Genomic DNA, 25,200 nt, shown 5'->3' with positions numbered 1-25,200 from the left:
TACCCTTTGAAGAGACACTTGGTTAATAATAATACATACGATGTATACACCAAATTTTGTAGCATTTCACCAAGGTATTATTTTTGTATGACATTTCAATAACCAAATTTTGTAGCATTATTTCACCGAGGTTTTATTTTTTTACACAATTTCCATGGTGTATGATCTACAAACCGCCTACAAATATCAAGCAACATAATGCATCCCAAACATAGGAAGACCTGGGCAAGCATCATCAATAGTGATTATCAGAATTCATATGACACATCTTAATTGCAGTCGGGGTGTGCAAATATGTGTTATTTTAACACAAAGCAATAATATTAGTAAAATTAAGCCAAGACAAAAAAGCTCACGGCCTAAGCCACTAGGTTTGGTCTAGTGGTGAGAGATTTGAGTAATATGTTATAGGTACTAGGTTCGATCCACAACTCATTGTAAAAAAAAAAAACCTCACAACCTGAGGAGAAACCAACACTCTTTATTGATTGGCGAATACAAGAGAAGCCAACACATCTTTGGCGAAATGTTTATTCTTATGAGAATTACATTCAACCTTCAAAACCTAAGACAAAATCCTCTCAATTAAAAACTTTTTGATGAGTAATAAATGAGTTATCTCCTAAGTCCTAATTGGATTGTTTGAACATCATAGAGACGTCAACCGAGGGATTTTTTCATCGTTTTAAAAAGAAAAATAGTTACATATAAACTGTAAGTGGAAAATCCTAAATTCGAGCTCTGACCCTACATATAAAATATAATATTATTACCAATTAAACTATTAATTCAATTTTTATTAAAATAAAGTAAGGCGTTACAGGAAAACATCTTAATCTCAAGATGATTAAATTCATAACACCAAGTCCATAACCAAAAATGTCAATGGTACAACATCAAACACACAATATAGCATACACAACACAAACTCAAGAAAAAGGTCATACGGAAGGGTCCTACACAAACGCATCATCATGAAAGGGGTTGGTTGGCAGCTTTAAGAAGCTCATTCTCATGCCCGCAAAAGCACCAAAACATAAGAAATTCAAAAGAAACACTTTCAATTCAATGATAAGTGTACAACTGGGAGCAATCTCAAGAATGTCATAGTCTTTAAGTATATTATTGTATGTTCCTGATTGAGGGAACAAATAGAGGAAGAAAGGAAGAAATGTTGCTAAAATCTCGTTTTAAAATGTAAATTCTATCGATTTTACGTTTTTATGTATGACCTGCGTGTTAAATCAAAGTTAAACTCGTTTTGAGTAAAATCACAAGTCAAAACGAGTTTACAATTTCACTCTGTATAAAATCGGTAAAATCATTTAAACTCACACGTTTTCACCTACAATAAAATTATTTAAATTCGCATGTTTTTACCTACTTGAATGATTCAAAATCTCAAAAGACTTTAATTTTTATAATAATAATATATTTCATCTGTTTTTTTCGTTCAATGAATAACCATTAATGTATATGGTCTATATTATACATCAATTATTCTAAAAGTGAATTTTCACTTATAGCAGGGAATGGAGGGAGTACGTTAGAAAAATAAGAATTTTTAGTACTTGTGTGTTTCCAACAAATATGTCTTATTTTTATGTATGTGCCAAAATAAGAAATTGAACAAAATACAAAAGAATATATGAAAACACGTGACACACGAAACATAAGTAATTATATTTTGATAAAATAATAGAATATTACAAAATTTTGTGCAATCTAAATATAATAAATAATAGATACATAAATATAACAGGAGTTTCGTAAAATAAAATAACGGGGGTTAAAATTTAAAATACAATCACTTTATATTTCTATCATATATAATAGTCATTCTTACATGACATGCATGATTTAAAGTCATATTTAATACTACTTTCGTCCCTAATTATAAGACATTGTTTGATCACTGCAGGTATGCCAATTCACAATTTTGATCACTAATATCTTTAATTGTCCATTAGTAAAAATTATAAAAATTTAATATTTTGAAAATACTCATCAAAACATATTGAACAAGATCTTATATGCTAATATTTACATTTATATATTATTAAAAAAATACGATCAAAACAAGGCAAATGAATAATACATTTTTGTCAAACAAAGTCTTATAATTAGGGACGGAGGTAGTACATGAAAAAAAAATGAAAGAGATATTGATGCGTACATAGTTGTTAGTGCTATTTATTGAGAAAATCAGGATTTTTCTACGCGTATATTTTCAACCAACACCAACAATATTTAATATTGAAATACATGACTATATTCATAATTAATTCATGAGAATAAGAGAAAATCAATTGAATGTGAATTATCTAATATTCAAAATTAATTTTTTTTAATTGAAAATAAATAATATATTAATTTTTTATATTTTCTTTAATTAATATTCACCACACTTAAATTTTTAGACTAAAAATAAAATTCTTAATATCAGAGATATATATGACGTACGAGTCGAGTTTACGTTTCAATTCCACCTAGACAAAATGAGTTGACGTAAAAACTCGATTCTGACAACCTTGAAAGGAAGTGACCGGAAGATATGACAGGGATAATGAACGCAAAATTATTTTTCATGATGTTTGTATTTTCTTTTATAAATATTTTTCATGGTGACAGCTTGAAAAGATTGTTTGAACTTAGGAACACCTTAAACCAATGATATATAGCTAATGGTATGCCTTCTTAAGCTGTTTACAAACTTCTTTTCATAAATTCCTCAAAATATCTTACAGAGGAAATGCAACATTAATCCCATTAGCTCTTTGAGCATAGAATAACCCATAAATAAAAATGTATACTGCCCAAATATCCATGATGGTTGTGACAACTTAACTATAGATAATTTTAAACTACTAAACCACAACTTTGCAATGTTAGTATGTTACAATCTACATATTTTATCATGCCAAAGATGAACAGTAGTTTGGATAAACAATAATTTATCATATTTTAAAAGAAATAGTGTAAAATTGATCAACGATTGAAAAATGAAAATTAAGAGAAATAAAGAGACAAAAAATTGAGAAAATCCATTCTCCTTACGGACTTGCCAAAATATCAAGGGATAGAGCTGCTCTATGGCATGTTGAGTTGCTCTATAATTTAGATGAACAATTTTTTGCAAATAATCGAAAAAGTGGAAACATTAGTTCATTTTGTCTAACTTTCAAGTTGATTTTTTTTTTTTTTTAAAAAAAACTGGTAATCTTGGTTTCTGAAATTTCCTATTGCATTTACTGCTTTAACTAACAACACTTTTTTAATCACCAAATTAGGCAGACAAAAGTGAATGACATATTATCAAATGCAAAATAAGTAATATGAAACAGGACTATGATAGTAGATTTAATTCCTGCGGGAATTCAGATACTCAAATTCAGGATATATAAGAATTTCAATTCAAGTAAAACATTTCATACTGGTTGAACTCAGATCCTCAAATTCACATCCAAAAATCCAAAAATATGAAATACAACTGCTGAAAAACACGCAATAAGCAAACACCCTAGATGGTCGCCAAACACACAAGTTCTACTCAAATGCATCATCATCGTCATCAGGAAGTGGCTGATTAGCAGCTTGTTCAAGCTCATTCTCATGTCTGCAAAAGAACCAACACAAGAGAAATTCAGGATAAATGAACGTGAAGAGTATTACAGATTACTGCAAAAAAAATAAAAATCTAATGGAAATTATGGTCTTATAGTATATACTATTCCATATTCCTAAGTGATGCAGATAAAGGGAAAGGGAAATGATAGTGAAGAGAAGGGAAAGTGATGATGCGCATGAAATAATAATTTCCAAATGTTTGAATATATTTTATAAACACAATCACATACACAAGTATAGTGGCAGCATGAAGAGCTTATTTGAACTAAAAAAACAAAATCAATGATGTATAGCAAATGACATGCCATCCATGAAGTTAATTTCACCATATTTTCATAAACTCCTAAAAACAGCATATAGAAACAATTTATACATAGCATGTGCAGCATTTAAACCCATAAGCTCTTTGACCATAAAAACAGTTTATACATTAGTTCTTGTATGATAAATTGTTGTTTAATGAAGACCAATAAAACTACATACTGATACTGCTCTCATATCCATGATGACTGTGACAACTTAATTTTAGAAAACCATTTTAAACTACAAAACTTAATTTTAGAAAAACATTTTAAACTGCAAAACCACAACTCGGCAACATTACAATCTACATATTTTATCATGACAATGATGACGGTCATAGGATAAACAATTAAATAAGTTGACACCAGATAGCTTACAGTTGTTGTGCCGCTAAATCAATTTGGACTTCTGGTGGAGCCAATGCAGGAGATTCAACAAAGTGCAGATTGGGATCGCTGCAAATTGACAAAAATTAAAAATAATTAATAAACTTCAATGTATTCTTCTTGTCTGTGTAGAAACTAGAAGTAGACACATACCCTGCAAGTTTCCTGGCAAGGTACAGGAAAGGCTTCTCAAAGTTATAGTTGCTCTTAGCTGATATCTCGTAGTACTGCAAATTCTTCTTCCTGTGGAAAGTAACCTGCTTTGCCTTCACTTGCCTGTTCTTTACATCAACCTTGTTACCACAGAGAACAATTGGGATGTTTTCACAGACCCTGAAAGTCAGTTGCAAGAGTAAGTGTCCATAAAACAATATAAGGAACATGGTACTGAATAACTACAAACAAAGTGTTAAAAAAGGTTTCAAAGTCTTCATTTACTAACCGACAAAGATCACGGTGCCAAGTAGGAACATTTTTGTATGTCAGTCGAGCAGTAACATCAAACATTATAATAGCACATTGGCCGTGGATGCTGCAATATAAATATGACAGGTTAAAAGCAATACATAGCAAGTATAACATAAACTAGAGTAAGGTTATTTTTATCACAGCATAAAAAAAAACTAGCAAAATGCTAGAGTTCCTACATCTAGAGAAAAGACAGCCCCGCAGGTATAAAGACTAAAGAAGATAGTAATTGACATTCAATACCTACAATACTGATAAACTAAGAGGTATCATAACCAACAAACAAGCTACACATAACCAACAAACAGCTACACAGCCTACACTTATTAACATGCAACAAAGTTATTGTAGATAAACAGAGCAAAGTCATTTGTTGTCAACACAACATGACAAATGAAGTGTCTGGAGTGCAAGTCATCCTATAATATAGGCATAAAAAACAGGTACAGATGACTGATGAACAATTTAATTCATAGTTGAAATGAAATTTCACAACATGCAAACAGAAGACTACTCAAAAACTTTAAATTTGATTTAAGAGTCAAATAAACCATACATGATATTTGATTAAACAGGTTACCAACCAAGAAACAGCTACACAGCCTATGCTTATTGACATGCAACACGTTCTACATTTAACACCCACATGCATTGCAGATGCTCAGTACAAATTCATATTATTGTCAGAGCAGTAATATGATAAATAAACTCGGACTCGTGTATATGATGAATAAACTCAGTCTTGTGTATATGATGAATAAACTCAGTCTCGTGTGGAAGTCATCCTATAAGAAAACAGGCATGGATGACTGATGACCAACATAGTTCATAGTTGACGTGAAAGCGCAAGACTACTCAAATACTTCAAATTTGATTTAGGTGTTAAATAAACCACACAAGCTAAATAACTCGTTACATTCTTTATCTTTCATTCCTTTCTTTAACACTGGAATTCTCACTTACTTCAATAACTCATTCCCACAAGAATAAAAACTACAAAAAAAAAAGACGTGCAAAACTACAGTACTCTGAATTAAACCCAGGTCATCAAGGCCAATGAACAGTTTATGAGCCAAGATTACAATATGATAAAAGAACAAAAAAATCCCATTTTTCAATTCTTTACAAAATTACCAATGAACGCCGACAACCAGAGAACCCAAAACTATAGATGCGTAAACAGAAATTGCTTCTATAAACAAAATGTTGCACATAAAATTAACCTAATTACCAAATTAGTAAAAGATCACACACAAAAATTGAGAGCAAAATAAACAAATGAGAATGCTACTTAGTAATATCCATCTCTGAGGCCACCAAACTTCTCTTGTCCAGCAGTATCCCAACAGTAGAACCTAATCTTTCCACAGTTTGTGAAGAAATCCAATGGATGCACTTCCACACCAATGGTTGCTGTTTAACAATCAAATCAAATCAACAGATAAATCACTTAAACGCTTATTAATTAACAAGAAGAACTTAAAACCCTAAATTAGATTAAAAATGAATCTCACGTTCATATTTCTTCTCAAACTCTCCAGTAAGATGCCTCTTGACGAATGTTGTCTTTCCTGCAAATGATCGATAAATCAGATCGTATCGAATCGGTGTTCATATGTTACAGATTTCACACAAAGGAAGAAGAAATTGAAACCTGTTCCACCATCGCCGACGATGACAAGCTTGAAGCTCGGGTAATCAACGGTTTGCTGATTTGGCAAAGCCTACACCAAAAGAAAAATCAATTTACATCGAATTCTGAAATCAAGATGAAACGTGAAGAAATTGAAGACGATGAAGAAAAAACATACCATGGTTTCGTCGCGTTGAGTTGATGAGAGAAAGTGAAGAGTGAAAAAGAAAGAGAACGAGGGTTTATATTTCAAGGGTTTTCAAATTTGAGTGAATCCTCTTCTAAGCGTCATTTTAACGCAGCTTTCTCCGCCCTTCGATTAAATAAATCACACGCGTTCAATCACTACGCCGAGTCTGATCAGTGCATTTTGGCACATATTTTCTAGTATTATAATTTAGCATATTAGTAGTCTTTCTACAATAATATCGAGTTTTTATTATGTTTCTAAGTTTTGGGTCACAATTGAGCCTTAATGAATTTATTTGACCAATTTTCGTATTTAATGACATATTGACACATTCTCATTGCGCAGACCATAACTTGAGCTACGGATATCTGATTGAGGCGCGGGAAGATGTGTTGGAAAGCTAAGATAAAGAGCTACAACTTTCATGTTGATGTCGAAATCCAGTTCAGAGCGAAAAGGAGTCGTTTATTCACATTTATGTTCCAGACTTAGTGATAATAATGTAATTTCGGGTTAAACTTCTAATTTTCGGCCCGATACTTTTAGAGCCCGTTTCCCATGTATTATAAAAGCCAAAAAACGCAGCCTAGGGTTCAATATACAATTCTGATTTCACGCAAAAAAAATAGAAAAGAAAGGCTGCTACATTCTCATGGAGAACTAGCAACCCTAGGTTGATCCATTGGTATACGGGAACATCGTTCATGACTTCTTGAGGTTCAATTCTTAATAGTAATTCAGTTTATTTATTTATTGTCTTCTCTTATCAATTCATGCTCTTTATTTATTTATGAAACTCGAATATAGTGATGCTTAATCTCTATTTTGAGTTATATATTGTGAGACTTTTCGGATTGATTCATCGCTTGTATGACTAGTTCGAATAGGAATTGATATAGGTTTTTTCGCGCTTAGCAAAAAAGGGTTGGTCGAAATCTGTCATGATACAAACCGTGTTCTAAGTGACGCTTGTTCACTACTCATGGTTAGTTGAACACATTCTTTGCTTAATCGAATGAATTCGTATAAACTGTTTATCGCTTGTATAATCGGTCTTATAAACCAACCAAGGCATGAATATATAAACAATATTTTATGTGAACCGAGGATAGAATCATAACGAAGTTTTCCTAAAACCAATGGATTGATCGTCTTTTTATCAATTGAATTTCTAATACTACTCTTTCGATCTAAACAAACCCAAAACCCCATATTTAATTGTGTTATTCATTGTTCTTATTTTTACTAATTATTAAATTATAGGTCCTTGTGAGACGACCAAGGTTAACTACCTTGTTACTACTTTTCTTAATTAAAACTTATTTTGATCAGAGTCACACGCAATAAATACCTTCTTTCGCCGATTGGTAAAAGTGTCGTTTTGCTTATACAAAAATCTTTAATTTGAAAAATTAATTTCATAATATAAATAAAAGGTTTGGTAATCGTGTGATTGAGCACACAGATCACAAATGACACGTATCAATCTGTACATATTTTCTTTGATATATTTTAATTACTTAAATGATCGATAAATCATCAATACACAACCTCAAGCAACGATTAATTTTGTGGAGCTTATTGATTAATGTCAAAGAGAAGAAAAATACTACATGGCAGATTCTATTTTTGTACAAATACACGAGAGATTCAATTTTCATAGAATTAATAAAAGATGGTTAATCACATTGAGATCGATCACAGTTAGATAGGTGACATTAAGAAAGTGTAAGAAGAATTGCATTGAAACGTGCAAAAAACATGATGTCTGAAAGCAACTACAATGCCTTAGGTGATGATGACAGAATCCTTCTAAACATAATGCAAAATGATAATGAAGATAGTTTTCTCTCGGATCGGCGCAATGTTTTTGCCGTGGATCAGGACAATTGCAGCCAATTCAGCCTCACCGATTTTACCTATCCTCCCTTCCCCTACACACCAACCACCAGGAGGAGGAATAGACTCCACAGGAATGTTATCTCCCCCCATAACCCTCATTACAGGTATATGATCAATCACACTCTTTCCCTTTATTTTTTTTATATCTGCATCAAAATGTATAGACTAATTGATACTAAACATTTCGTTAATTTATCGATCACAATGTATCTTTGTGTGGAACTGTTAAGACTAATCACTACGCTACTAATTAGTTTTCTTTTTTAGGGAGATTAGTTAGTTAATTTTTTTTTGTATGCAGGTCGTGGCAGCTGCTTCTGGCGCTGTTAGTTTTCTACAGTGCATGGATGTCACCATTTGAATTTGGGTTCTTGGATGAACCTTTGTTACCTCTTTCGATTATTGATAATGCTGTGAATTTTTTATTTTGCATTGACATCGTTTTAACCTTCTTTGTTGCGTATTATGACAACTCTACATGCGTGCTTGTGGATAATCGTGGGCAAATTGCGAGGAGTTATCTGAAATCATGGTTTATGCTTGACGTCATTTCCACGATTCCTTATGAACTTGTCCATCAAATATTGCCTCATGACGTCCAAATTTATGGCTACTTCGGTATGCTTCGCCTTTGGCGTCTTCATAGAGTCAGTGCCTTGTTTGCAAGGTCAGCATGATTAATTAACTTGTTATATTTTTGGTTAACATGGAAATAACTCTTCTTCATCAATATTTCAATGTTCAGATTAGAAAAGGACAAAACTTATAACTACTTCTTGTTGCGGTGTGCAAAGCTTACGTGTGTGAGTATTCAACATTACAAATGCTAGTTAGTTTTGCATACTTAATTTCCTGGTGGGGCTGGAAGATTTTATAACAAGCATTTTCTTGTGTTTAATTTGTAGGTTACTCTATTTGACATTCATTTCGGTGCCTGTATTTTCTTCTTTCTTGGCAACCGTTTTGTCGAAGACCGAAGTACAACGTGGCTTGGGCTTATTACTGATGTGGATGACAAGAATATCATGTCTCTCTACGTAACATCAGTATACTGGGCAATAATCACACTAGCAACAGTTGGTTATGGTGATCTACATGCTGTAAATACAAGGGAGATGGTATTTGTGATTTTCTATATCCTCTTTAATGTGGCACTTACATCATACGTCATCGGAAACATGACAAATTTAGTTGTTCAATCCACAAGCAGAACTAGGAAATATGTGAGTACAATCATCTTTAAACCTTCCTAACTAACTTTATTTCATAAGTTTTCTTTTCCCAAAGTCAACTTTTTTCATTCTTACTTTAAAGTTTCAAATCTAAATACTAGCATGTAAAGTTCATATATACTTATGTCCATGTTCCTCAGCATTATTGCAAGTTTGAGAAAACAATGCACTTAATTGCGTTACTAAGTTCTATATTTGGTGTTTCATTTCTTTCAAAGAGGTACCTTAATATTTGGAGTTTTTCTTTATTCTTGGATTTGTGGCATATCAGAGGGAAACAGTGAAAGCTGCCTCAAAATTTGCTCATCGAAATCAAATACCTACCCGGTTGGAAGAACAGATGCTTGCTCAGTTGCTTATGAAGTATAGAACTGATTTAGAAGGAGTGCAACACCAAGATATTATTGATTCCCTTCCAAAAGCGATTCGATCTAGTGTCTACTACTGCTTATTCTATCCAATGATGAACAAAGTTTACTTGTTTACGGGAGTGTCAACAGACCTCATTTTTCAATTGGTAATATTTTCTCTTAGCTTATCCTATGATTTGGTTCAACAAAGCATAAGATTGTATGTGGTAATCAATAAGTTTCAAGAGAAGCCAAAAAGAAAGAAAAAAGAGAGATATTCTTTCTCCACATGTCTATTTTGTTGTAGATATGATTGTTGTCAGTTTTTTGTCTATTAGATGATGAAGATATCATTTATAATGTGCATATATATCAAAATTTGAAGGTCACGGAGGTGAAGGCGGAGTATTTTCCTCCGAAGGAAGATGTTGTTTTGGAGAATGAAGCACCAACGGACTTTTATATCTTTGTCACCGGTGGTGCAGTAAGAAACTATACCCCATTTATTTGTGAATATATGTTGTTTTATAGATCATTCATTACTACAATCTCTTGTTGATTTGTTTTCCTTTGAAAATCACTTTCAATTTAGTTAAAGTAGTTTCCATATCACTGTTGTAGACTTCACCAACATCAAACTTCAGTTCTTAATGCCTTTTCCACAAATAATTGTGGAAATAGAATTATTAAGAACATTGTGTAATGAATGACTATAAGTGTTTAAAGTAACAGTTTAATATTAGCTTATGCATTTCAATATTTCAGAAGTTCTATGTTAATTTTCTTAAGTAATGATGTCTCAAGTTAGTTTGAGTTATGTGAATGAAAAAAGCAGTTACCAAATCCCCCCGAATCGACTTCAGTTAGTCAAATCTTAATGCGACTTTTGAACTTTGAGGGAAAAAGAAAGGACTGATATCATGTTGCAAATGAAGTTAAAGATGTATGCAATTTTACAAATTTGTATTATATTGTGATTGTTTTTCTGTCTAATTCTCCTTCAACTATATATGCAATTTGTATTTCTCAAATGTCCTACACACACGCGCGCGGGAAAATTTAAACTGAACCTTAACTTTATTCTGACTAACAGGAACTTATCAAACAAGTGAATGGAGTAGAACAGGTAAGCCTAACAACTTAAACGTGAAACCTGTTTTGACCAAAATGATGATTAACAAAACATGTGCCTTATAATTGCAGGTCGTTGGTAAGATAAGTGCAGGACAGTTAGTTGGCGAAGTAGGAGTTCTAGGTTACATACCGCAGCCATATTCATCTCGAACTAATCGATTGAGTCAAATTTTGCGCTTGGAGCGTACTGCATTTCTAAACCTTGTTCGTTCAAGTGTTGGAGATGGGGCAATAATCATGAATAATTTTCTCAATGTATATATTCTTTTTGTGCAATTATGATTTGTGTTTTCTTCCAAAAGTGATTTTGGTATTTGAATACATTTTAGTTTCTCACACATAATATTTTGTTCATAGAACCTCACATTTCCTTATTCTTACATTTGATGAAGACTTAAGATACTAAATCTCAACTTAGTGAGTTTTACATTTTTAGGATATATCTTCATAATTGTTTTCTTTTGGAACTGTAATTGTATCATCGTCATCATCATCATTGATAAGAAACATTATTTTTCGGATAAAAAAACTGCATACTTACTCGCGGAAGATTTTTGCGTTTTCTACTATTTTGCAGCATTTGGAAACTTCCGATATTCAAGGGATGGATGCTATTTTTGCAGAAATAATGGCCATGTTGGCTCAAGGTAAAACAGATCTGCCTATCAGCACATGCTTTGCAGTAAGCAGAAATGACAACATATTGTTACGTCGGTTGCTGAAGAAAGGTTCAGATCCAAATGAAGCAGACAGAACTGGAAGGACAGCATTGGTTTGTAGATTTTCTTTCCTTGAATGAACAAATACACAAACATACATAACTATATCTATATATTTAGTGTCATTAGACATACCACTAGACACTTACACAACGTTACATTCTAATGTTACAGCATATTGCAGCTTCTAATGGCGACGAGAATTGTGTAACTTTGCTTTTACAGTTTGGTGCTGATCCAAATAGAAAAGGTACCTTTCAGTACAGATGACTTAATACAGTTTGATAATACCTTCCAAACCATAACAGTTTAATTGTGTTTTTTTTTATAAGCAACATACCTTTCAAACCATGTGAATAACAGCTTTATCCATTCAATGCATTTATTTGTACAGATTTGAAAGGCAGTATCCCATTATGGGAAGCAATGAGCGGGGGACATCAATTTGTCAAGAAAATTCTCATAGACAATGGAGCAAACATATTCTGTACTGATGTAACGCGTTTAGCATGTGTTGCAGCTCAGAAAAATAACACTGAATTGCTCATGGAACTCGTAGAATTTGGTGTGGATGTGACAAAATCCGATAAAAGTGGAACCACTGCCCTGCATACAGCAGTAAGTGAAGGAAATGTAGAGATTGTGAAGCTACTTGTAGACCTAGGAGCTGAAGTTGATAAGCTAGATAATTCTGGTTGGAGTCCAAGGCATTTAGCCGAACAACAAGATCACGAAGAAATTAAAAATATATTTCAGAAAATTAAAAAGAACAAACAAAAAGAATCTACTATTCCAATACCAGATAATGGTAAGCCTGATGTGCCTTACACAGGAAATTTTGAAAGTGAACATGTTATACCTGATATTGTTGGATTTCAATCCCAAGAAAGCTTGCTACAACCACATATTCAAGACGAGTTGCCATGTTTAGATGATCATCAAAGACGAAGAGCCAACACCTATCATAATTCAATTTTCGGGATGATCTCTGCTGCTAATCGTAGTAAGTAGTATATCACATTCATTATTCATCTTGGGATAAAATTCTACTTTTTTTTTCTTTGGCTATCTGGTTGACCAGTTGTGTTTTGATCTTAACTATGTAGATAAAAAAGATCGTGAGGCGTACGAAAGAAACACCGATAAAGCTGCAGACATGAAAAGATTAATAGCTAGAGTGACACTTAGTTGTCCTCAAATAGGTAAACATGGTGGAAAGCTTACTTTTGTGCCTGAGTCCCTTGAAGAACTGCTAGACATTGGTGCCAAAATGTTTGATTTCTCACCCACCAAAGTTTTGACCAAAGAAGGAGCTGAAATTGATGATATAGATCTTATAAGAGATGGTGATCACCTTATTATTGCCACTGACTGGAGAGGAAAAGGGAAACAGTAATTATTCGTCAAACTTTTCTTTTTCGCGTCGCGTGTATCCATTTTTGTGCAGTGATGTCTTACATTCTCACCTCTTAACCTCTTCCCACAATCTTAGTTTCTTATTAGTTAAAAAGATACTTGTAAAATGACATAGGTAAGATTAGTGTATGTATAGAGGAAAAGTATAGAAACACAATAAGAACACAATTCTTTGCATTTTTTGTTGTATATTTTATAGGAAACACAATTTGTGTTTATTTTACTGTAATAATAAATGAATACTATGTATAGCTTGGTCCATGTATCATAATAGAAATCTTCAATTTTTCTAATTATTTTAAAATTGTTCCGACTTAAAGTTTGTTACACCATCTTTCGAGATATTGTCCGCTTTGAGTGTAATAAGTTTTTCACGACTTTGTCCTTTACAATAGGTGCCCAGTTGGATTTAAAAGTGGGAGTGTTGTTTATAAACTACTCATAATATCGCTTTCCAAATAATGTGACAATTTTTAAGTATACTAGAACAGTAGTCTCCCAATCAATGCTAATGTATGTTTGATTTCTAGAAATGACATCAATGATTCGAACGAGGATCTGATTTGAAACTAGTGAGGATCTGATTCGAACAGTTCATACTGGTTGAATTCAGATCCTCAAATTCACATCCAAAAATATGAGTAGTACATCCTCCCAAACACACAGTAAGTAAACAAACACCCTAGAAGATTGTCCCATTATGCAGAAGTTCTACTCAAATGCATCATCATCGTCATCAGGAAGTGGCTGATGAGAAGCTTTTTCAAGCTCATTCTCATGTCTGCAAAGCACCAATACAAAGAGAAATTCAGGATAAATGAATGAAAAGATTATTACAGATTACTGCAAAAAAAAAAAATCCAATGGAAGTTATGGCTCATAGTATATAGTATTCCATATTCCTAAGTGATGTGGATAAAGGGAAAGGGAAAGGGAAATGATAGTGAAGAGAAGGGAAAGTGATGATGCACTTGAAATAATAATTTCCAAATGTTTGAATATATTTTATAAACACAATCACATACACAAGTACGGTGGCAGCATGAAGAACTTATTTGAACTTAAAAACACAATCAATGATATACAGCTAATGATATGCCCTCCATGAAGTTATTTTCACAATATTTTCATAAACTCGTAAAAACAGCACGTAGAAATGATTTATACAGCGCATGTACAGCATTTAAACCCATAAGCTCTTTGGACCATAAAAACAGTTTATACATTAGTTCTTGTATGATAAAGAGTTGTTTAATGAAGATAAATAAAACTGAATACTGCCCTCATATCCATGATGGATGTGACAACTTAATTTTAGAAAATCATTTTAAATTACTAAACTTTATTTTAGAAGATCATTTTAAACTACAAAACCACAGCTTGGCAATGTTACAATCTACATATTTTATCATGACAATGACGACTGACGTAGGATAAACAATTAAATAAGTTGACAAAAGATAGCTTACTGTTGTTGTGCAACTAAATCAATTTGGACTTCTGGTGGAGCCAAAGCAGGAGATTCTACAAAGTGCAGGTTAGGATCACTGCAAATTGACAAAAGTTAGAAATAATTAGTTGATTTGCATTTAACATTTAAATGTGTTCTTGATGACTCTAGAAATTAGAAAATAGACACCAACCCAGCAAGTTTCCTAGCAAGATAAAGAAAAGGCTTCTCAAAGTTATAGTTGCTCTTAGCTGAAATCTCATAGTACTGCAAATTCTTTTTCCTGTGGAAGGTAACCTGCTTTGCCTTCACTTGTCTGTTCTTCACATCAACCTTATTACCGCAAAGCACAATTGGGATGTTTTCACAAACCCTGAAAACAATTGTCCAAAACAAAAAAAAATACCAGAGTAAGATAAACGGCTTGGTCATGAATATTAGGTGTTCAGCAACAGAAAAATTAAAAAGTTTCAAGGACTTGATTTACATACCGGCAAAGATCACGGTGCCAGGTAGGGACATTCTTGTATGTTAGTCTGGCAGTAACATCAAACATTATAATCGCACACTGGCCATGGATACTGTAAAATAAAAAAGAGCATGTTAAAATCAATTAGATTAGAAAGGGGAAAATGCAGACACACAAACAAAAGTGAAGGGAACTTGTATCATTGCAGACCAAACTCACACAAACTGTTCTAATAAAATAAAAAAAAAGCATTTCATTACATTTTTTATAACTAGAAATAGAATTCCGACTTAATTAACTCAACCCCGCAGGAATAAGGACTACAAAAAGGACATGCAAAGCTACAGTACTCTGTTACTAATTAATCCCAGGGCATCAAGGCTAAGAAACAGTATATGAGACAATAACACAGTATGCTAAAAGAACTAAAACCACACGCTTCAAATCTTTACAGGATATATACATGTAATATAAATAAAACAAGCAACCCAACAAGTAATGCTGTAAATGAGCATCAGCTCAAAACATGCAAAGCAGATGTAAACGGAACTTGATTCTAAGAATTAAACAATATACATTCTAATCTTCTACTAATTACAGTCACTTAAAAAATACGCATAAAAACAAAAGTATACAATATTTGACATTAAGAATTATTTATCTTCAAAGAAATGAGAACGATACTTACTAATATCCATCTCTGAGACCACCAAACTTCTCTTGACCAGCGGTATCCCAACAGTAGAACCTAATCTTTCCACAGTTTGTGAAGAAATCCAATGGATGCACTTCCACACCAATGGTTGCTGTTTAACAATCAAATCAAATCAAATCAACAAATAAATTACTTAAAAGCTTATTAATTAATAAGAATAGCTTAAAACCCTAAATTAGATTAAAAACGAATCTCACGTTCATATTTCTTCTCAAATTCTCCGGTAAGATGCCTCTTCACAAATGTCGTCTTTCCTGCAAATGATCGATAAATCAGATCCTATTGAATCGGTGTTCATATGTTACAGATTTCTCACAAAGGAAGAAGAAACTGAAACCTGTTCCACCATCGCCGACGATGACAAGCTTGAAGCTCGGATAATCAACGGTTTGCTGATTGGGCAAAGCCTACAACAGAAAAAGACGATCAAATCTTAATAATTGAAACAACGAAAAGAAAAGTGAAAGGTTAGAGAAAATTCAACATACCATAGGGTTTGAGCGAAGAAGTTAGCGTAGTTTGAACGAAGAAGAGTTGTGTGAGAGTGAATGAGTAGTGAAAGAATGAGTTAGTTAGGGTTTTTATATTAGAAAAAGATTTGGAGTTTGAAAGAAAGAGTGCGTGAAACTGACGCAGATCTTCCGCTCTTTCTCTTCAATTGGGCTCCTCCACACAGCTGTATCCTGTATGTAGGTAAGCCCATCATCAACCCAAAAGATTCTTTTTTCATTTTTTTTCATTTTGTAAACTAATCATCGACGCGCAACTGCAGAAATTAATCCACTCGAGGTAATTGAGATCTATTTAAGGGGTTGACCTCTCCCAATAAATACTTCTTCATACGCACCGGTCGGGGATCGAACCCAAGACTAAATTATTAAGGGACTCAAATATCTATCACTTGTGTCACACCTGTACCAAATAATTCTATTTTTATTTTTTTTAACTACACTTTGACCTTGCACGGAGTTTTAGAAAATATTCAATTTTTTTTAAGCAAGAAAATATTCAATTTGATTTAATAAGAATTTGCAAACCAAAATTAAACACAAATTTATTAATTCAAAATATAGTTTGTTTAATTTTTCACTTTTCTTGGTCTCTGCTCGTCTTGTGCAAAAATTGATTATTATTATTAATAATAATTAATTTGCCATTTAAAAATATTCAAAATATAGTTTTGATGAAAATGTCTAATACACCAATCGTTAGTTGATTCGGTGGTGATTGACGTTGAACTTGGTAGGAAGGACTGCGGTTCGATCCCCCGCAACTGTGATCGGGAGGGGGCTGGAACCACTTGATGCAAGAACTGACCCCTGAACTAGATTAAACCGGTGGTGAAAGGCCAAAGTGTCTGATACAAAAAAAAGGCAAATTTTGTGTAAAAGTATTTAAAATAAAAATAATAATTGCATAGATTAGTCAAGCAATGTGATGTAAAGCAACATCATGACACAAATCAGGTGCTCCAATTTTGACGATCTATCGGTCACAAAGTTTTTGTGCAATGTAGAAACCTCGTCATTCTTTCCCAAAGTAAATTTTTTTAATATTTTTTTAAACAATGACCGACTAATTTGAGGGGATCAATCTCACTGTCTACTTGTGGGAGTCCATTTAAAGCCATCGATTTATAATTTTTTTATTTTGTATGGACTAACCCGCCAAAATTAACACTAGAGGTATCGAACTTGAGATGATCACACTCCAAGGTTTCAAGTCTAGGATCACACCGTCTTTTAACAGTTTGAAAACCAAAGGTTAAGAAAAAATGATTTTCCTCGCATGCTTCTCCTTAATGCATATCAGTGACTTGTAAGGTAGAAAAAAAATTAGTGCCACACAAAATCAATTTTCATTAAAAGTAAGAAAATAGCTATATCATTAAAAAATAGGCCTTTGACTTCATCAATATTTCATAATCAGGGTTATACTATTGAGTAATGTTGTGTTTGACCTACATTTGTTATTATGTTTGTCAACTAGATTAGAAATGCATAACAAAGACATAATTCGTAAGTAATTAGGACATGGAAGAGGTAAAAACTTGATTTTGTTACCTCTTCAAGTTTTTAGAAACGCATAACAAAAACATATAATTTACAATTTTTTGTTTGTCAACAAAATAACCAGAGTTATACTAGATTATAATAAAACACACAAGATAAGTACAATGCCTAATAGAGTATAATTTTAGTTACATTAAGGATATGTTTGAGATTTGTGTCGCTTCAGGAGTAAAAATAAATTGAGTCACTTCTTCATCACAATGTATCCTCTGAAGACATTTGCTTAATGATATACATAACGTCTTCACCAAGTTTTGCAGCATTCACAAAAGTTTTTAATTTTTACAAAATTTTGAATGTGTTTGATCTGCAAATCGCCCACAAATGTCATGGAACACAGTGCCTAACCAAACATAGGAAGACTTGGCAAGCATAACCAACATAAGTGATTATCCCACGTCGTATTATATTTACTAACAAGAGTACAAACAATTCTATTGAATTATGTGTCACATAGACCAAGAGTTGCTGCCGCATCTCTTTTCAGCTTTCGCGTGATTGTTTTCTCTCATGGTAGCAGACCAAACAGAGCTCAGCAGGGGGAGTCTTGGCCTGCAGCAAACGGTTTAGTGCAAACTGGACGCGGGTAAGATCGAGTGCAATGTTGACAAAACCAAGAGCATAACATCTTTAGTGTAGGCATGTGCTTAAGAGGTGATAAAGGAGAGTTTACAGCGCCAAAAACATCATGGTTTCTAGGAATTCCTCAACCAAATGAGGCGGAAGCTTGGGGTCTAAGTGAGCGGAAATTTGGCTTGAAGGAAGGGGCATCATCACTACTGTGTCTATTGAACTTGACTGTAAGCAAGTGGTAGAAGACTAGAAGGTATTGCGGGTAATCCCAATACTCATTCCGATTTTGGTCACATTGTATCTATTTGTAAAGCTTCATTACATCATTTTCTTAACTTTCAGATAAATTATATTCGAAGACAATCAAACAACATCGTTCATTTGTTAATAAGCTGTCTTATGCTAGTTCTCAACTCTTTGATCAAATACCATTTTGTATTGACCTTTGTATTACGAATGGAATGAGTTAAATTTGTAGTGCTTAATTTATAAACACTTTACACTTATAAACCGTGAAGTGTCCTCCCCTGCCTCTTGAGAGCCAAACAATTACATCCATCACAGTAATAGTTTTACAACGAGCATGCTCAGTATAAGTAACTGCATCACAAATAACATTCTCAAGAAAGATCTTCAAAACACCGCGAGTTTCGTCATATATTAAGCCACTGACATGCTTCACACCACCATGCCTTGCAAGACCTTCCAGCATATGTAAAAATGAACCCAAAAAAAAATATCATAACATGAGGCATTGGTTGTTTTAAGCACATGTGATTTATTTTGTGCGCAAGTCCTTTGTCTTGTGATTCAAGATGCACACATTACAATGAGCTGGAAGCTTTTTCACAAGTTAGGAGCTAGAGCTTATCTGAAAGTTGTGAAGCATCTACAACTACAAGCTATAAGTTAATTCAAACAACTTTTACATCAATGAGCTAGAAGTTAATTCAACCTAGTTTATATCAAGATGCACATTTCACCTTTATAAATGCATGATGTCGACCTTTGCCGAGGGTGAGTTTTTAATCAAAAAGGCACTTGATATGCAAAGGTGTTGTGCGTTTAACACTATACGACAGTCAATGATCAAAGTATTCAACATTTTAAATACAGAAAAGGGGTCGACAGTGACACAACCAAAAATGTATTCACTTGGAGCAAAGGCAAAGTACTTTAAAGACAAGCTCGTTAACACTGGCAAATTCAGAAAATTTGAAAATATCGGTTTCTGATTAAAAAATGTATTGTATATAGAACCAAAAAGATTAAGAGACGTTAAAGTGACATTTAAAGAAGCAAGACGGAAAATGTTCCATATTACAAGTGTAAACATATTTTATGATCCTTTGGAGTAGGCTAAGGCTACACTCTCTGCGACGACGACGGTACAAATTGATTAGTGTAACAAAATAGTGAATGTATTTGTGATGATTCTCATTTTAGTTACATGGTAGTTTTTTGTGTTACATTGTAGTTAAGATCATTTCATATATAGGATCTTAATTATTTTTATCAAATCAATACAACTAATATATGTTTTTTGTTTTCCATTTTGGTTGCTTGGCTAGTTTATTTTTTTATATATTTATTTTTTCCTAACTATTATTTATTGTATCAGAAAAACCTCTATGATGCTTGGGTAGCTACATCCAAACTAAAGGAATCTGTAATAGCCAAAAGAACAGAGTTACAGATGCTGAAGCAACATTTCAAGCTAATATCCATCCTGAAGGACCAAGTACGATCCTTAGCTACATGTGCTGAACTTAGTGTGTTGTATTTTTTGTTTTGATTTTATCCTTACTGTGTTGTGGATTTGGTTATATTGGCTTTACGTTCAGCTTCCATAGTAAGTTCTTAATGGAAACTTTTTTACTCAGATGATCTATTTGGAAGATTGGGCTATTCTGGATCACCATATTTTCTAGCACTTTCCCTAAACTATATGCTCTCTTTTTAAAAAATAGTTACCAAATAGAACTTTTTTAACCAAATGATTTCTGTTCTAAACTAAGCCTAAGACCCAACCACTGCACCGTACTCGACCCAAATCACATAAAGGCCCAAAAATGCCTTCTCCTGTCCAACGGTCAAGGGAAGCGGCCTTCCATAACGGTGGATGAGGATGCAGTATCTGACATCTATCCTCATTTAATGGCCTTGGCTCTGCGATAGGAATTATATGTACCTTCTCACGTAGAAAAAATCAGATATTCTGTCCTAACTCTCTAAAAACATCGTGTAAGATCAATCTCCATGGGTAAAAAAAAAAGACTTGAGTTTTTATAATTGACTTAAGTTATTCTCTTCAAATACCTCCTAACATTGGAAGTTTATTTCCTCGACTTCGGCTATTACCAGAAAGAAGATAGTTTCAATTTTTTGTATGGAGAATCATAGCAATGACAAGAGACGCAAGTCGGGATTATTCATAACATGCAGCAGCAGCAGCAATAGAAACGCGCATGGTAAGGTGTGCTTGAAGTGATGTTGGTGAGTGTCCGATAGGATGATAAAAAAAATTTAAATAATGGTAAAAGTGGAAACATTAGTTCATTTTGTCTCACTTTCAAGTTGATTTTAAATAAATAAATAACTGGTGTAGTTTTGGCTTCTGAAGTTTCCTATTGCATTTACTGGTTTAACTACCAACATTTTTTCGATCACCAAATTAGCCAGATAACACTGAATGACATATTATCAAATGCAAAATAAGTAATATCAAACAGGACTATGATAGTAGATTTAATTCCTGCGGGAATTCAGATTCTCAAATTCAGGATATATGAGAATTTCAATTCAAGTAAAACATTTCATACTGGTTGAATTCAGATCCTCCAATTTTCACCCAAAAATATGAATAATACAACTGCTGAAACACACGTAATAAGCAAACACTACTAGAAGATGGTCCCCAAACGCACAAGTTCTAGTCAAATGCATCATCATCGTCATCAGGAAGTGGCTGATTAGCAGCTTTTTCAAGCTCATTCTCATGTCTGCAAAAGCACCAATACAAGAGAAATTCAGGATAAATGAATGAGAAGAGTATAACAGATTACTGCAAAAAAATAAAAATCTAATGGAAGTTATGGTCTCCTAGTATATACTATTCCATATTCCTAAGTGATGTGGACAAAGGGAAAGGGACATGATATATAGCTAATGATATGCCCTCCATGAAGTTATTATCACCATAATTTCATAAAAACAGCACATAGAAACGACTTATACAGAGCATGTGCAGAATTTAAACCATAAGCTTTTTGGACCATAAAAACAGTTTATACATTAGTTCTTGTATGATAAAGAGTTGTTTAATGAAGATAAATAAAATTGAATACTGCCCTCATATCCATGATGGCTGTGACTGTGACAACTTAATTTTAGAAAATCATTTTAAATTACTAAACTTTATTTTAGAAGATCATTTTAAACTACAAAACCAAAAACTTGGCAATGTTACAATCTACATATTTTATCATGACAATGATGACGGTCATAGGATAAACAATTAAATAAGTTGACAACAGAAAGCTTACTGTTGTTGTGCAACTAAATCAATTTGGACTTCTGGTGGAGCCAAAGCAGGAGATTCTACAAAGTGCAGGTTAGGATCACTGCAAATTGACACAAGTTAGAAATAATTAGTTGATATGCATTTATGTACCCAAAAAAATTAGTTGATAATATGCATGTAACATTTAAATGTGTTCTTGCTGGCTGTAGAAATTAGAAAATAGACACCTACCCAGCAAGTTTCCTGGCAAGATAAAGAAAAGGCTTCTCAAAGTTATAGTTGCTCTTAGCTGAAATCTCGTAGTACTGCAAATTCTTCTTCCTGTGGAAAGTAACCTGCTTTGCCTTCACTTGCCTGTTCTTCACATCAACCTTATTACCGCAAAGAACAATTGGGATGTTTTCACAAACCCTGAAAACAATTGTCCAAAACAAAAAACACCACAGTAAGATAAACAGCTTGGTCATGAATATTGAGTGTTTAGCAACAGAAAAACTAAAAAGTTTCAAGGACTTGAATTACACACCGACAAAGATCACGGTGCCAGGTAGGGACATTCTTGTATGTTAGTCGGGCAGTAACATCAAACATTATAATTGCACACTGCCCATGGATACTGCAAAATTAAAAAGAGCATTTTAAAAGCAATTAGAAAGGGGGAAATGCAGACAAACAAACAAAAGTGAAGGAAACTGGTATAGACCAAACTCACAAACTGTTTCAATAATCAAAAAGAACATATCATTACATTTTTATTGCTAGAATTCCCACTTAATTAACAAAACCATCAGGAATAAAGACTACAAAAACTACATGCAAAGTTAGTACTAATTAATCCCAGGGCAACAAGTCTAAGAATCAGTTTGAGTCAATAACACAGTATGCTAAAAAGAACTATAATCTCATGTTTCAAATCTTTACAGCATAATGGTATCATAAACAGCAACAACCAAACTGTCAATGAGTAGCAGCTCACAACATGCAAGCAGAAGTAAACATAAATCGATTCTACTAATTAAAAAAGTATACATTTTAATTATCAGGTTACAACAATATATATATGACACCGTAAATGTTACTTTCAATCTTCTACTAATTACAGTCACAGTATTTGACATTCAAAGAAATGAGAATGATACTTACTAATATCCATCTCTGAGACCACCAAACTTCTCTTGTCCAGCAGTATCCCAACAGTAGAACCTAATTTTGCCACAGTTTGTGAAGAAATCCAATGGATGCACTTCCACACCAATGGTTGCTGTTTACAATCAAATCAAATCAACAGATAAATTACTTAAACCCTTATTAATTAACAAGAATAGCTTAAAACCCTAAATAAAATTAAAAATGAATCTCACGTTCATATTTCTTCTCAAATTCTCCAGTAAGATGCCTCTTCACAAATGTTGTCTTTCCTGTAAATGATCGATAAATCAGATCCTATCTAACCGAACTTCAAATTTCTCAGAAATTGACTAAAAAGTAAGAAAAAAGAAGCGATGAAAGAAAAACAGACCTGTTCCACCATCTCCGACGATGACAAGCTTGAAGCTAGGGTAATCAACGGTTTGCTGATTGGGCAAAGCCTATAGAGAGAGAGAGAGAACAAAAAAACGATGAATTGCTAATCGAACATGAGAAAGAAAAGTGAAATCAACGGAATGAGAATGAGATCATACCATAAAGAAAGTAGCGTTGTTTGAAAGAAGAAGAGCGATGTGTGTGTGAGAGAGTGAATATAAACGAAGGGAATTAGGGTTTTTATATTAGAAAGGGTTTTGATTTTGAAAGCGTGAAACTGACGCGGCTCTTTTGCCTTTCGATTACGTGTCTGTCTAATTGGGCTCCATACAAGCCACAATGTAAAAAGCCCATCCACCCAATATGTTCTAGATTTTTTAATTACTTTTTTTTCCCTATATTCTCGTGTCATTTGTCATTGTCAACATGTTCTCATTCTTGATTTGTATTTTTTTTTCTTTCACCACCAGTTTCATCTGGTTAGGAGGATAGTTCTAACACTAAATGATTCCAGTCGTCTCTCAATTACAATTGTGGGGATCAAACTGTGGTCCTTACTACTAAGTACATCGTCAATCATCACTGAAACAGCTAACAATTGGTTTGATTTGTATTCTTCTTTGATAATAACCAATGAACCGCCAGACCAGAGTAACACCGAAATGATAATCTTCTCAATATGTTTATTTTATTTTTTAATCTCGGTATCTTTGTAAACCCACTTGGGACTTGGGAGTGTGCTGCCCCTTAAGGTTTTATGTTCGATTTTCTCTAATGTCAATTTGAATGGGTTAATTTAGTTTTTTCAAAAAAAAAAAAAATTCTCGGTATCTTTGTGCTCGCTCAACTGCAGCTTGATTTTATTTTTAAGCCTGGTATCTTTGTACTCGCTCAACTGCAGCTCGAGCCTGGTAGAGCCTAACCGGATTAGGGATGACAACGGGCGCCCATGGGTGCGAGTTTGACACTTACCAAACTCACACCCGAAATCATCACCCAAACCCAAAGGCTGTTCGGGTGGCAAAACAACACCCACGCCCACACCCATTGGGTTCGGGTTTTTTCCACCCAAACCCAAACCCGCAACACATTTGAAAATAATTTACAAATTTAAGATATTAAAATCCAACATAGACTTTGAATTAAATTAAAACTAAAATTAAGGTCTTCCAAGAAAATTCAAACATAGACTTTCAAGAAATTACAACATAGACTTTCAAGAAATTAAATTACAACTAAAATTAAGGTCTTCTAAGGAAATTGAGGGAGACTATGGGGGTAATTAGGTAATTATAAAATATTTCGGGTGGGTGTATGAGTTTCGGGTGTGGGTTTGACTGATATCAAACTCACACCCATATTATCGGGTGTCACCCGAACCCAAACCCAAACCCAGTCAAATCGGATTTCGCTCGTTGACTTGAGTTTGAGTTCGGGTGGGTCTCTCGGATTTGGGTTTTTTTATCATCCCTAAACCGGATGGCAATTTCTCCGTTAAGAGTTTTAATTTGCTA

General features: G+C 33.4%; 4 protein-coding genes across 4 annotated transcripts; 1 reads left to right on the top strand and 3 right to left on the bottom strand.

The window, feature by feature from the left end:
- Positions 1–3,382: 3,382 nt before the first annotated feature.
- On the bottom strand, positions 3,383–6,726 carry LOC123899009 (GTP-binding nuclear protein Ran/TC4). Its single transcript, XM_045950065.1, has 8 exons — positions 6,596–6,726; positions 6,439–6,508; positions 6,299–6,355; positions 6,080–6,197; positions 4,759–4,848; positions 4,470–4,649; positions 4,308–4,385; positions 3,383–3,616 (listed from the first exon to the last, which is right to left on the bottom strand). Exons 1-8 carry the CDS (start codon positions 6,596–6,598, stop codon positions 3,547–3,549), a joined length of 666 nt encoding a protein of 221 aa, XP_045806021.1. The 5' UTR covers positions 6,599–6,726; the 3' UTR covers positions 3,383–3,546.
- Positions 6,727–8,368: 1,642 nt separating this feature from the next.
- Positions 8,369–13,340, top strand: LOC123894613 (potassium channel AKT1-like). The gene is made up of 12 exons (XM_045944660.1): positions 8,369–8,613; positions 8,811–9,176; positions 9,255–9,312; positions 9,415–9,732; positions 10,013–10,258; positions 10,477–10,575; positions 11,185–11,217; positions 11,295–11,480; positions 11,803–11,997; positions 12,119–12,194; positions 12,339–12,947; positions 13,051–13,340. Exons 1-12 carry the CDS (start codon positions 8,369–8,371, stop codon positions 13,338–13,340), a joined length of 2,721 nt encoding a protein of 906 aa, XP_045800616.1.
- A 516-nt stretch (positions 13,341–13,856) lies between these two features.
- LOC123899005 (GTP-binding nuclear protein Ran-3-like) lies at positions 13,857–16,645 on the bottom strand. The gene is made up of 8 exons (XM_045950061.1): positions 16,483–16,645; positions 16,332–16,401; positions 16,192–16,248; positions 15,968–16,085; positions 15,302–15,391; positions 15,004–15,183; positions 14,830–14,907; positions 13,857–14,141 (listed from the first exon to the last, which is right to left on the bottom strand). Exons 1-8 carry the CDS (start codon positions 16,483–16,485, stop codon positions 14,072–14,074), a joined length of 666 nt encoding a protein of 221 aa, XP_045806017.1. The 5' UTR covers positions 16,486–16,645; the 3' UTR covers positions 13,857–14,071.
- Positions 16,646–21,358: 4,713 nt separating this feature from the next.
- On the bottom strand, positions 21,359–24,002 carry LOC123899007 (GTP-binding nuclear protein Ran1A). The gene is made up of 8 exons (XM_045950063.1): positions 23,845–24,002; positions 23,682–23,751; positions 23,524–23,580; positions 23,306–23,423; positions 22,689–22,778; positions 22,394–22,573; positions 22,185–22,262; positions 21,359–21,641 (listed from the first exon to the last, which is right to left on the bottom strand). The coding sequence occupies exons 1-8, from the start codon at positions 23,845–23,847 to the stop codon at positions 21,572–21,574; spliced, it is 666 nt and encodes a 221-aa protein (XP_045806019.1). The 5' UTR covers positions 23,848–24,002; the 3' UTR covers positions 21,359–21,571.
- Positions 24,003–25,200: the final 1,198 nt, after the last annotated feature.

The sequence above is a fragment of the Trifolium pratense genome, linkage group LG7 (assembly GCF_020283565.1).
Source record: "Trifolium pratense cultivar HEN17-A07 linkage group LG7, ARS_RC_1.1, whole genome shotgun sequence".
Classification (NCBI taxonomy): Eukaryota; Viridiplantae; Streptophyta; class Magnoliopsida; order Fabales; family Fabaceae; genus Trifolium; species Trifolium pratense.
Note: the sequence above shows the minus strand (reverse complement) of the source record. Positions and strands in the feature narration are given on the sequence as shown.